General features: G+C 47.5%; 2 protein-coding genes across 3 annotated transcripts; one reads left to right on the forward strand and one right to left on the reverse strand.

Annotated features, from left to right (window-relative positions):
* Positions 1–3,302: 3,302 nt before the first annotated feature.
* Positions 3,303–7,266, forward strand: LOC125543392 (factor of DNA methylation 1). Of its 2 annotated transcripts, none has more exons than XM_048706718.2 (7): positions 3,303–3,547; positions 3,621–4,751; positions 5,267–5,457; positions 5,990–6,079; positions 6,161–6,439; positions 6,550–6,765; positions 6,849–7,266. In XM_048706718.2, the coding sequence occupies exons 2-7, from the start codon at positions 3,647–3,649 to the stop codon at positions 7,080–7,082; spliced, it is 2,115 nt and encodes a 704-aa protein (XP_048562675.2). In that variant the 5' UTR covers positions 3,303–3,547; positions 3,621–3,646; the 3' UTR covers positions 7,083–7,266. The 2 variants fall into 2 exon arrangements, with proteins under 2 accessions (XP_048562675.2, XP_048562676.2); XM_048706719.2 differs by having other exon boundaries at positions 3,628–4,751.
* A 166-nt stretch (positions 7,267–7,432) lies between these two features.
* On the reverse strand, positions 7,433–9,059 carry LOC125543393 (AT-hook motif nuclear-localized protein 16-like). Its single transcript, XM_048706722.2, has one exon. It carries the CDS (start codon positions 8,855–8,857, stop codon positions 8,216–8,218), a length of 642 nt encoding a protein of 213 aa, XP_048562679.1. The 5' UTR covers positions 8,858–9,059; the 3' UTR covers positions 7,433–8,215.
* Between the last annotated feature and the right edge of the window lie 2,939 nt (positions 9,060–11,998).

Raw genomic sequence — 11,998 nt, forward strand, 5'->3', positions numbered from 1 at the left:
TATAACGGGAACCCCTTGACAGTTCGCCTTGAATAAAATTCCTGCAGCAAGGCCCAACATTGGTTTTACCATTCGCCACCTAGCCTTTTCTTTCCCTTGAGTCGGCCGGCTCAAGGGTCATCTTTATTTAAACCCTGGGCCAGTGCTTCTCTAAGTGTTGGTCCAACCCAGAGCACCGTGCGGGGCCGTCCCTTGGCAACTTGGGTTACGTTGGCTCCCGTACGCTTAGCTTACCCGGTGTGCCCTGAGAACGAGATATATGCAGCTCCTATCGGGATTTGTCGACACATTCGGGCGGTGTTGCTGGACTTGTTTTACCATTGTCGAGGATGTCTTGTAACCAGGATGCCGAGTCTGATCGGATTGTCTTGGGAGAAGGAATATCCTTCGTTGACCATGAGAGCTTGTGATGGGCTAAGTTGGGACACCCCTGTAGGGATTTGATCTTTCGAAAGCCATGCCCACGGTTATGGGCAGATGGGAATTTGTTAATGTCCAGTTGTAGAAAACCTGAAGTTGACCTTAATTAAAATGCATCAACCGCGTGTGTAACCGTGATGGTCTCTTCTCGGCGGAGTCCGGGAAGTGAACACGGTGTTGGAGTTATGTTTGGCGTAGGTTGTTCTAGGATCACTTCTTGATCATAGTTTTATCGACCGTGCCTTGCCTTCTCTTCTCGCTCTCATTTGCGTATGTTAGCCACCATATATGCTAGTCGCTTGCTGTAGCTCCACCTCATACCTTTTACCTTACCTATAAGCTTAAATAGTCTTGATCGTGAGGGTGTGAGATTGCTGAGTCCCCGTGACTCACAGATACTTCCAAAACTAGTTTGCAGGTGCCGATGTTACCGAGCAGGTGACACAACCAAGCTCAAGGAGGAGCTCATTGAAGATCTTGTCCTTTATGTCGTTTCGTTCTAGTTGATCAGTAGTGGAGCTCAGTTGGGGTCGATCGGGGATCTGTGTAGCATTTGGGGTAGTCTTCCTATTTTGGGTTCCGTAGTCGGACCTTGAGTGTATCTGGATGATGTAATGATTTATTCATGTAATTGTGTGAACTGGCGATTGTAAGCCATCTATGTATCTTTTTCCCTTATGTATTACATGGGTTTGTGTGAAGATTACCTCACTTGCGACATGGCTTTCAATGCAGTTATGCCTCTAAGTCGTGCTTCGACACGTGGGAGATATAGCCGCATCGAGGGCGTTACATGTGTGCCAGGAGGGCATATCCCCGACGGTTTCTGGGTTGTGTGGGAAAGACCCCCCCTATCGCCCACTCACTTGACGACGGTTCCAAATGCCATCGCGGAAAGGGGTTAAAAACCGTTTGTATAGCACCTCGCTGTACCAGTGCATGCACCATGGATAGATGAGTCGGTATGTCTTCGGGCATCACACCCCGGGCATCAGGGGGTAAGACGGACAGAGAATCCGCCAAAGGAATGACACCCGTATGTTAATCACCTCAGCTAAACTACATGACGAGCAAATTCTTCGAAAATCATGACTTACCAAAAATCATGTCATCAGTTCGCCGATTCTTTGATTAAGCGGCAGCCAGTCGAGCTTTTAAGCTCTCAATCTCCTAGGCCTGTTGGGCGTTCTCAGCCCTGAGCGCATTAACGCCGTCCACCCTTTGAGTAACCACATGTTGGTTTGCTTGACGCTGCGACTCTGCATACAAAAGATCCCCGTGGGCCTGCTTAAGGTCTCTTTCACGATGACCTAGGGCTTCCGGTGCTACAAGGGATTATGGCATCAGGGCTATCTCATTCCCTCTATAACACCGATAAACGTTGGTAAGAGCACTTACTGTGCGCCTCCCTGGTGAATTTTTTCACCTGTTCCACCTCGGTCAGAGCAGCGTCTAGCTTCACCTTTGTTTGGGCCAACACCTCGGTCAGCTGATCATTCTTCAACCGAGCCTCCTGTTAATGGCAACAAGCACTGATTAGCATTCAAGCCTTGATACGATCCCAGGGGCCCATACCAAGCCTTAGGGGCTACTACCGTAATTGGTAGTCTTATTCGTCTTCAAACAAATAGGTGAAATCCTGAAGCAACAAGAACTCGGGTAAATCCTTACTCGCAAACCCCACGACAAGACGTCCAACGATTGATCAAAGGCACCTCGGGCTGCCCCACAGTATGCATCTACCGCGCTGAGGGCATTGAACTCCTGATCCAAGAAGGCCGAATTCCTTAGAGAAGCTTTCCGTCCGCAATAATTCGCGTCACATTGGATCTTGGACGGAGTAGCCGAGCTGGTCGCTGAGTCCTCGTGCTGAGGGGCCTTAGAGGCGATTCCCGCGGAGGTACGAAGGCCATCGGAGCCATGAACAACGAGGATGGAGATGACGAAGTTGTGAAAGGCAGCGCAACGGTAGACGAGAAAGCATATGTGCGGGAGGCGGTGGTGATGGGCATTGCATGGCGATGATGGTCGGGACGGGAACCTGTGCGAGAAGGAGGCGTCATGCGAGGGGATGAGGGACGAAAAAGGTCGATTGGGGGTAGGTTGGCGGAGGGAAGGAACCCTAATCACCTTCATGTCGCTAGTCTCATGCCCGCTGGATGACATGACAAGAGTATATGTGAGAGGGTAAAAATTGTTGCTATCGTGCGTAGGGTTGAGTCGCTCTAGGTTTTCTTTCAGTTTTGTAGAAATGATAAAACCAGGAATAAAGGAGGTGGGAAGTAAGAGGAGCGGAATATAGAGGAGATATAATCACTAGTTAAAGAGTATAATACCGCAAAAAGGAAAATATTGCAGGATTAGCATGGAAAAAAGGGTCGGTGAAGTTCACGAACATATACTACTCCCTCCGTCTCGGTTTAGAGGGTGTGCGCGTAGTTCTAGATCATCCATTTAACTAACTAAATATGAGTTATATGTCATCAAAAGTATATCATTGGATTCTTAAGCGGATGTAGTTTCTAAATATATATTTTTCATCACATATAATACGTATATAGCTAGTTAAATTATTAACCTAGAACCATGTATATGTCCTGTAAACCGAGACGGAGGAAGTAGTAAAGAAGTGGCAACGGCACGGGCAAAGGCATCCTAAAAATAGTGCAATGTATTTTATTGGCCGTAGTTACACTTGCTAAATTATTTCTAAAATTGTTTCAAGAGCCAGGGCAAATCGGTCAAATCAACCCTAGTCCTGTCTCCGCTTACGTATTGTAACTCGCCATGCGCGCAGAAAATCTGCACGAAATCGAAGGACGGTCGCACGGACGGTGCCACGCGACTGACTGGTGGGGCCACGCACCTCGTCCTTCCTCCCCGTCACTACTGGCATTCGCCTCCGGTCAGGTGCGCCCCCAAAAGGCCAAAAACCCCTGCAAATGCTGTTGGCCTGTTCTTAAATCCCTTGCTCCTCTCGGCGATTCCGCTCCTTGCCACCGCAAATCCGGCCAAGGGAGCCTCGTCCGGTGCGATTGATCCACTCTGAGGCTCTCGACGTCCCATTTGATCCATCGTCGTGCCACTCTGGAATCTGGGTGGATTTCTGGTCCGGGTTCTGGGAAAGGTGAGTCTTTTCGCTCCTCTTTCGGTGATTTTACTCCCCAATCTTATGGATTCCCCTCCTCAAATCCTGCCAGTCTGCAGCTGAATCTCTGATCCGACAATGGATCTCGACATGGACGACTACATGGACCCCTACGAGGAGGCCGAGGCCGAGGCCGCCGCGGAAGCCGCCGGCGTGACCGGCCCAGGCGCCGCATCCGCGGACGAGGAGTCGGACGGCGAGGACGACTCGGAGGCCGAGAGCGACTACGAGGAGGAGTCCTACGGCCTTCTCAAGTCCGGCAAGCACCGGGTGCGCAACCCGGACGGCACCTTCCGCTGCCCCTTCTGCCCCGGCAAGAAGAAGCAGGACTACAAGCTCAAGGACCTCCTCCAGCACGCCGACGGCATTGGCGTCTCCAGCAAGCACCGCCGCCATGGCCGGGAGCGTGCCTTCCACCGTGCCTTTGCCCGCTTTGTCCGCGCCGAGCCGTCCTTTGCGCAGGAGCTCTCCACTATCGTTGGGATTCCCGGTGCCACTGTAACTGCTACTGCTAATGCAGATGCCACTGACAAAGGAAAGGCCGTTGCCAATGGTCACACCAGTGGATCCAGTGCTGTGGCAGTGACTGAGGGACCACCACAGGATGGCGAAGAGAAGTTTGCTTGGCCATGGTGTGGAATTCTTGCAGCTGGTGCAGGGTTCAATGCTGAAAACTTTGCAGATAGAGTGGCCATGTTTAGCCCAGAAGACATTGTGCCTTTAGTTTTCGATGACACAGAAAAGTCGGAATGCTTTGCAATTGTGCGGTTTAGTCCTGGCTGGGGTGGATTTAGTGACGCTCTCGCACTTGAGAACCAATTCAGTGTAAATAAGCTTGGGAAGAAGGAATGGGAGGCAAGGAGCAGCTGTGGAGGTGCTGTGGACGGCGAGGAGAACGAGAATGGTGAGGTTAAGGTTTATGGTTGGGTTGCCCGAGAGGTGGACTACACTGCTGGGGGTTTGGTGGGAAGATACTTGAGGAAGCATACTGACATTAAGACCATAGATGAGATTACCAAGAGTCAGAGGGAGCCATTGGGGAAGATTGTGGCAGCACTGGCAACTCAGCTCGAGGCAAAGAACCAAGACTTGCAGGATCTGGAGACAAAGAAGAATGCAACAGAATTCTCCATTGCAAGGCTTGAGGAGGACAATAGGAGGCTGCATGAGGCATATAATGAAGGTACACTGTGCTGCTTCATTTTCTGTAGATGTACCTGTCTTTACATGGTTTCTGGTCGTGTGCCTTTGCCTGATGGTGCAGAAGATCATTTACCCATGTGTCACTTGGCTACTAATGTTACTGAAACTTGATGAAACCGAGTGATTCAGTCGGTACCTTGTATTTCTGTCTTAAACTACTTGCTAAAAAATCATTTCTAACTGAATGTTAAGACCCCTGAATGATCAACTCTTGTGGGTTTCTATCTATTTATGAATGCAGTATTTGGAGAAATAGTGCTCTTTGTTGATTAGACAGGCAGCAGGAGTGCATAACCAGGACTTTTGTTGGCCTTTCATTATGGATGTAATTTCTTCTTTTGCTCTTATCTGCTTTAACATTGAATACTATGAGATAGTGTTGGTTACGTTTTACAATGCATAGTATTTTTTGCCATTGCAAAATAATTAAAGTAGTGTTGCTCTACCACACACCAATATGCAGCATCTTAATGAGTTTTGCGTTTTCCCCTTCAGAAATGCGCAAGCTGCATCGCAAGGCTCGTGACAATGCTCTGAGGATTTTCCAGGACAATGAAAATTTGAAGCTTGAAATAGAAAATAACAAGAGAGAAATGGTTTTGCGTGCTAAGCAGCTGGAGAAGTTGTCAGTTGAGAATGCCAACGACAGGAAAAAACTTGCAGAACTTTCTGATGAGAAGCAAAAGGTAAACTAAATAACTGTCTGTGTGAGGTACTAAGCTATGCGAATATAGTCTCCTATCATGCCTACAATACACATTAGGAATATTCAGGACATCGACTTTTTTTATACTATTTTAGTGGCTAACTTCAAAATGATACACTACTATGAATTTTCAGGATATCAACTGCTGTTTATGTTTTTGAGTTGCTAACTTCAAAATGAAATCAAGATTGTTACCTGCTGCTTTCTACATTTTATGTTAAATTTGTACCAAGTCATTTAGAGGGATATATAACATGACAATAATTTCATTTTGACATGGTATCTGTTACTTGTTTGTCTAAATTATATGCTATTGTTTAGCTTTTAGTTTATGGGCAGCTCATTTCTTTCTACAGCATAAGAGTAACGCTGAATAATTTTCTAGTTTCCCATAAAGCTACAGTTGCCACTTTCAAGGTATTGAACACTTCTAAACATGGAATATATGATATGATTGCACAAGTGCATACTGTAATTTAAGATATATTCCTATCTTGACCCCCCTTCTACAGGCAAAAGACGATAAAAGTGAACTTGAGCTGGCAAGTATAGAACAGCAGAGGAATGATCAGGATATTTTGAAGCTAGTCGAGGACCAGAAGGTTTGCTACCTTTCTTTACTTATGTTATTTCCTAGATCGGTGCTCGACCCTGGAGATAAGAACTAATCGTGGGAACAACAGAGGGAAAAGGAGGATGCCCTCGCAAGAATGCTTGAGCTGGAAAAGGAGCTGCATGAGAAACGAGAACTTGAGCTCGAAGTGACACGATTGAATGGCACACTCCAAGTGATGAAACATTTGGAAGGAGACGATGATGGGGATATTCATGACAAGATGGAGAAGCTTAGTGAAAAGCTAGAGCATGAAAGGAAACGCCTGGAAGAGCTGAGCGGAGAGCTGGTGAGGAAAGAGCGTGAAAGTAATGATGAGTTACAGGAGGCCCGAAAAGAATTGATAATGGTAGTGCTCCTTTCTCTGCCACGTTTGGAAATTTCCTTGCACTTAATGAATTTTAAATTAGTTGATGAATTGGCTTTCTTTCATTGAATAGTTACTATCACCATGAGCAGGGTTTGGAGGACATACTCAGCGGGCGGACAGCTATCGGTATCAAAAGGATGGGCGAACTTGATGAAAGACCTTTTCAGAATGCATGCAAGAGAAAATATGGAAATGATGATCATGAGACGAGGGCAGCAGAGCTGGTCTCGAGTTGGCAGGAGGAGATAAAGAAGCCAGCCTGGCATCCTTATAAGTTTGTTAAGGCTGAAGACGGAAGTGACAAGGTATCTACTAAGTTTATCTACATTCAATTCCTTTGTATTGTTAGAGGCTACTGTTTTTTCATGACAATCCTCGGGTAATGCAGGAAGTTGTAAATGATGAGGACCCAAGACTGAAGCAATTGTGGATCGAATATGGTGACGATGTGTGCAATGCAGTGAAGACCGCTCTGAGCGAAGTAAATGAGTACAACCCGAGCGGAAGGTACGTGGTGTCAGAGCTGTGGAATTTCAGGAAAAACCGTAAGGCGACGATGAAAGAGGTGCTGAGGTTCATCTTCCAGCAGATGGAGGTGCCCGGCAAGCGCAGGAGGGGTTGATGAACCCTGGGCTGTTTTATTAGCTCTAGTAGGGTGTATGCCTGCTGGTGGTGCCATTGTAGTAGGAGTCCTGACATGGGAGTTGTATTATCTGCATGACATTCTCTTCTTCAGATTAATGCTGTTTGTTCCAGAACTGACATGATCAGTAAACTCAATAATAGCCTTTGGGCTTTGGCTGCTAGCATGTGTGTAGATTGTGCAGGTGTATATTACCTCCGTCTCAAATTACTTGTCTTAGATTTTTCTAGATACAGATGTATCTAGACACGTTATTACATACATATCTATCTAGACAAATTTAAGACACGTAATTCAGGGCGGAGGGAGTATTATATATGTATCTTTATTTTTCTGTGCAACGTTGTGAGTTGTGGTACTGATCTTGTTGCGACATCTTCAGCGACCTTGAGCATGTGTCAGTTTGATAGTTGGAGAGCCAAAACGTTTTCTTTTAGAGCTGTTTGGTGAAAGCTGCATTTTTGCTGATCGGAAGATGTTTAGGTGTGAGAGAAAGAGAAGGTACTGAAAACAAATTAGAAGGGAACTTTGCTGGGTAAGGTAACTGATGCTGGCACTTCTGATGCATTGACATTCCTCGCAAAAGTAGGAGAGCTTTAGAATCACATTGGATGTTGTCCTTTTTCTCTCGATGAATTTTATAAATGCATAAACATTTGGATGAAGACAATGGTTGGGATATTCATGGCACTAGATATCAAAATGCTCTAGGATGTTTGGCAGCTGCCATGCAAGATTGCACCTTTATATGTTACTCCCTCCATTCACAAATATAAGATGTTCTACCTTTTTTCTCAATCAAATGTACTACATAGATATACGTACGTTCTAGTGTGTTCGTTCACTCATTTAGTCTGTATATATAATCCATATTGAAATATCCAAAACATCTCATGTTTGTGAACGTAGGGAGTATTTTTAACACTGTACCTTCATGAAAAGTTCGTGTTTCTTTTGAGACATTGAAAAGTTTCTGTTGTCTCACAGCCAAAGAAGATAAAAGCAGAACATGGATTTTTTTTTTCAAAGCTTGGACCAAAACTCCACATCGGCCTGCTTGCCAACGAACAATATGACGGCCCAATATATATTCTCCACTCGGTGCATAGGGTTCAGCTCTTCGCGCCCAGCTTCCGACACAGCGGCGCCCATCCGCACTGTTGTTGCAGCGGCTGGCCGCCGCACCGCCACTGTCCGGCCACGCCGTGCACGTCGCTCCCGTCCGCCTTGGAGGATTCGCCCCCCTTCACCAGCGGCAACCGGTCGATCGCAGCCGCGACAAACGTGGCCACCATTACCACCACCGGACCGGCGGCCACGAGCCCTCCCTCCGCGACGGCGCCGCCCAGGACGCTGCCTCGCGGCCCGGCCAGGAACACTGCGACGCCCGCCGCTGACGCCGAGGGAGACGGGAAGAAGCACCCTGCCAGGCTCAGGATCTCCGTCGTGCCGCGGAGCACCAGCGCCGGCTCCCTGAGTACGACGTCCGCGACGTGCCCGGCCGCGCCCAGCACCAGCGCACCGCAGCGCCCGCGCCGCGCGAACGCCGCGACGCACGACAGGACGTCGCGCCCGGCGGGGACCTCCAGGACGTGGGCGCGCATCGCGCTGGGGCACTCGTGCGCGATCACCACCGGCGCCTTGGGCCCGCGGTTCTTGGAGGAGGAGATCTGCGCCGCCGGCCTCGGCCTGCACGGCTGCCGGAGCTTGTCCGGAGCGGCCGTCGTCGCGGCGGCTGCGGTGGCCATGCCCATGGTAAAAAGATTTTTTGTGTGTGTGCTTCTGCACGTCCCTTGTGGAGGTTAATTACAGGGGTTAGATGGCTTTTTAAGGGCGGGGTCGGTGTTGTTCGAAGTACGAGTATAAGCTGTTAAGCAGGGAAATACGCGTGATGAGTAGTTTAGTGGTAAAGTGTTCGAACATCCTAACAAGCTCCCAACTGTACTGTGTGTGTTTTGTAAAACATTTTCCGCGGCGCGGAGTAGGTATGGTGAGTTTGTTGTGCGAGGTGGTTCATGTTTTACACTTTTACTTCATTTGGTACAGGACTAAAATTGCTTTGTGGGATGAATCATTCTCAAGATTCAAGAATCAATGGTTCTGCCGGGCACCAAAATTTTCAAGTCAGGCTCCAGACCACATGGCAGAAAAAACATCCATTTGTTGAAATGGGCATATGGAAGAGCCTATCAAAGGAAGACGAATCCTATTTGACGTTGCATGTGCCCATTAACGTATATTTCCGCAAACAGATACGCTAAAAATCAGCCGACTGAGTTCTAACGAAGTCTCAGTCGACGTGTCTGGCCATCGGATCGTTTTCAGCTTTTAGATTTGTTATTATGAGGTCGTGGCTTGTGTCGTATAGGCCTGTCCCGGGGGTGTCACCGGCCGTTGTCTTTTCTTTTTTGGCTGTAGGACCGGCTTACACGATGAGTTGGGCCCAAAGGTGGGGGTTGTGGCTTCCTTGTCTGTTTGTTGGGCTTTCTGTTTGACTTCATTCACTGAATAGTCTAAGAAAAGGCTTGGGGTTTATGCATAAATCAGCTTAGAGTAGCATGGTCAGTGTGTTCTATTTTTATTCTTGTTATTGTTAGTTATAGTTGTTCCAGTACACACGACTATGTGTAATTTTTGGCGTGTGAAAACGTCAAAATCATTGTATACTTTTTGCGTGTGGACAACACATGTATTGTATTTTTCTTTCTTATGTTGGGACATCTGTGTAAACACATTTTTAATTTATTTTTAGTTTTATAAAATGTGTGGAAGTGTTGTTATCTCGTGTAAATCTGCCCATACAACCAACATTTTTTCTTGGTTTTTTCACATCAAAGCAGGGTATGGGCGGTGGGTTGGGGACGGGGGCCTTTTTCGTTGTCTGTTGGGGCTTTCTTATTTTCTTTGTTGGGCTGCAACTTTTACATGGTGGGAGAAGGGAGCGGATGCGAGGCATTGATTATTTCCTCCCAACTATAGCTGGCCTTGTGTTTTTCTCAGAGAGCGGAGGGATAGGGGCGGGCCGTTGCAAGTCCGACACTAGGCTAGCAACTGCAAGTGTAGCCCTCGACTGTAGATGCATGCCTACAGACCCAACCGTAATTGGCCCTTTGTTTTGTTGGTGGGCGGTGGGAGAGGGGGCAGTTGCATGTCCGGCACTAGGGTTGCAACCGCAAGTGTCGCCCTAGAATGCAACTGCATGCCAACACACCCAACCACAACCAACCTTTTTTTTGGTCGGTGGGCAGTGGGAAGGGGGGGGGGGGGGGCAGTTGCATGCCTGACACTAGGCTTGCAACTGCAGGTGTCACCCTCGTTTGCAATTTGCATGCCTACACACACGATTGCAACTGATCTTTTGCTTTGTCGGTGATCCCTGGGAGACCGAGGGGGGGGGGGGGTACTCGCATGTATGACACTAGGCATGCAACTGCAAGTGTCACCTTGTATGCAATTGCATGTCGACACGCCTGATTGTAACTAGTGTTTTCTTTTGTTAGCGGGCAGCGGGAGAGGGGGGCGGTTGCATGCCCGACACTAGGCTTGCAACTGCAAGTGTCGCCCTAAATTGCAATTGCATGTCTCCCCCCCCCCCCCGACTGTAACTAGCCTTGTGTTTTTGTCGGATGCTGACGGGAAAGGAGGGGAGCAGTTGCATGCCCAACACTTGGCTTGCAACTGCAAGTGACGCCCTTGACTACAACTGCATGCCTATAGACCAATCACAAATGACCTTTTATTTTGTTGGGCGGCGGGAGGGCGGGGGGGGGGGGGGGGAGGCAGTTGGATTGCAACTGCAAGTGTCGCCCCTAGGATGCAACTGCATGCCTACACACCCAACTGCAGCTAACCATTTTTGGTCGGTGGTCGGTGGGAAGGGGGGCAGTTGCATGCCGGACACTAGGCTTGAAACTACAAGTGTCGCCCTCGACTACAATTGCATGCCTATACACCCGATTGCAACTGATCTTTTGATTTGTCGATGGTCGGTGGGAGACCGGGGGTAGTTGCATGTCCGACACTAGGCATGCATTGCATATCGACACACTCGACTGCAACTGATGTCTTGTTTCGTCGGTCGGCAGCGGGAAAGGAGGCAGTTGCATGCCCGACACTAGGCTTACAACTGCAAATTTCGCCCATGATTTGCAATTGCATGTGTCCCTCCTGACTCCAAGTGGCCTTGTGTTTTTGTCAGAGGCCGACGGGAGAGGAGGAGGGCAGTTGCATGTCCGACATTAGGCTTGCAACTGCAAGTGTCACCCTCGACTGCAATTGCATGACTCCCTCTTGACTGCAACTGGCCTTCTGTTTTTTATGAAGGTAGGTGAGAGAGGAGGGGCAGTTGCATGCCCGACACTAAGCTTGCAACTACAAGTGTCCCCCCCCCCTCCCGACTACAACTTAGTGGTGTTAGTTGGGGTGAAGGAGGCAATTGTATCTGCCACTAGACACGCAACTGGAAGTGTTGTCCCAGACTGCAATTGTATGTCTTCAACACGACTATACTTTAGTGGTGTTTTGTCACGTGTTATCAAGAAAAAACTAATGCACATACCATATCTCAATTGCAACTGCACGGTGTAACATTAAACACAACTATAAGGTGTACAAATGCCTGTAACTAGCCACTTCCTAAACTTTCATTATTTTCCCAAATAAACATTCAACATTTTTATTTTTATTTTACATTTTAAAAATATATGTAAACTATATTTTTAAATCTTATTGAACATTTTGCAACACACAATTAATTTATTTTGTGCACAATGAAATTTTTGAAAATACAGAAACATTTTCATCACTACAAATGTAAATAAGCGCTTTACTTTTATTTTTTTAGTGAACATGGAACTAAAAATGAAAAAAAAAACATTGAACAGACAAAAGGAAAA

The sequence above is a fragment of the Triticum urartu genome, chromosome 3A (assembly GCF_056163025.1).
Source record: "Triticum urartu cultivar PI428250 chromosome 3A, HENAU_Tu73, whole genome shotgun sequence".
In the NCBI taxonomy this organism is placed as follows: Eukaryota; Viridiplantae; Streptophyta; class Magnoliopsida; order Poales; family Poaceae; genus Triticum; species Triticum urartu.

Coding starts and splice junctions, on each gene's coding strand:
- LOC125543393 (XM_048706722.2), bottom strand. CDS start 8,857: ATGGGCATGGCCACCGCAGCCGCCGCGACGACGGCCGCTCCGGACAAG.
- LOC125543392 (XM_048706718.2), top strand. CDS start 3,647: ATGGATCTCGACATGGACGACTACATGGACCCCTACGAGGAGGCCGAG. Junction 5,458..5,989: donor TTTCTGATGAGAAGCAAAAG/GTAAACTAAATA, acceptor CCCCTTCTACAG/GCAAAAGACGATAAAAGTGA. Junction 6,440..6,549: donor CCCGAAAAGAATTGATAATG/GTAGTGCTCCTT, acceptor CACCATGAGCAG/GGTTTGGAGGACATACTCAG.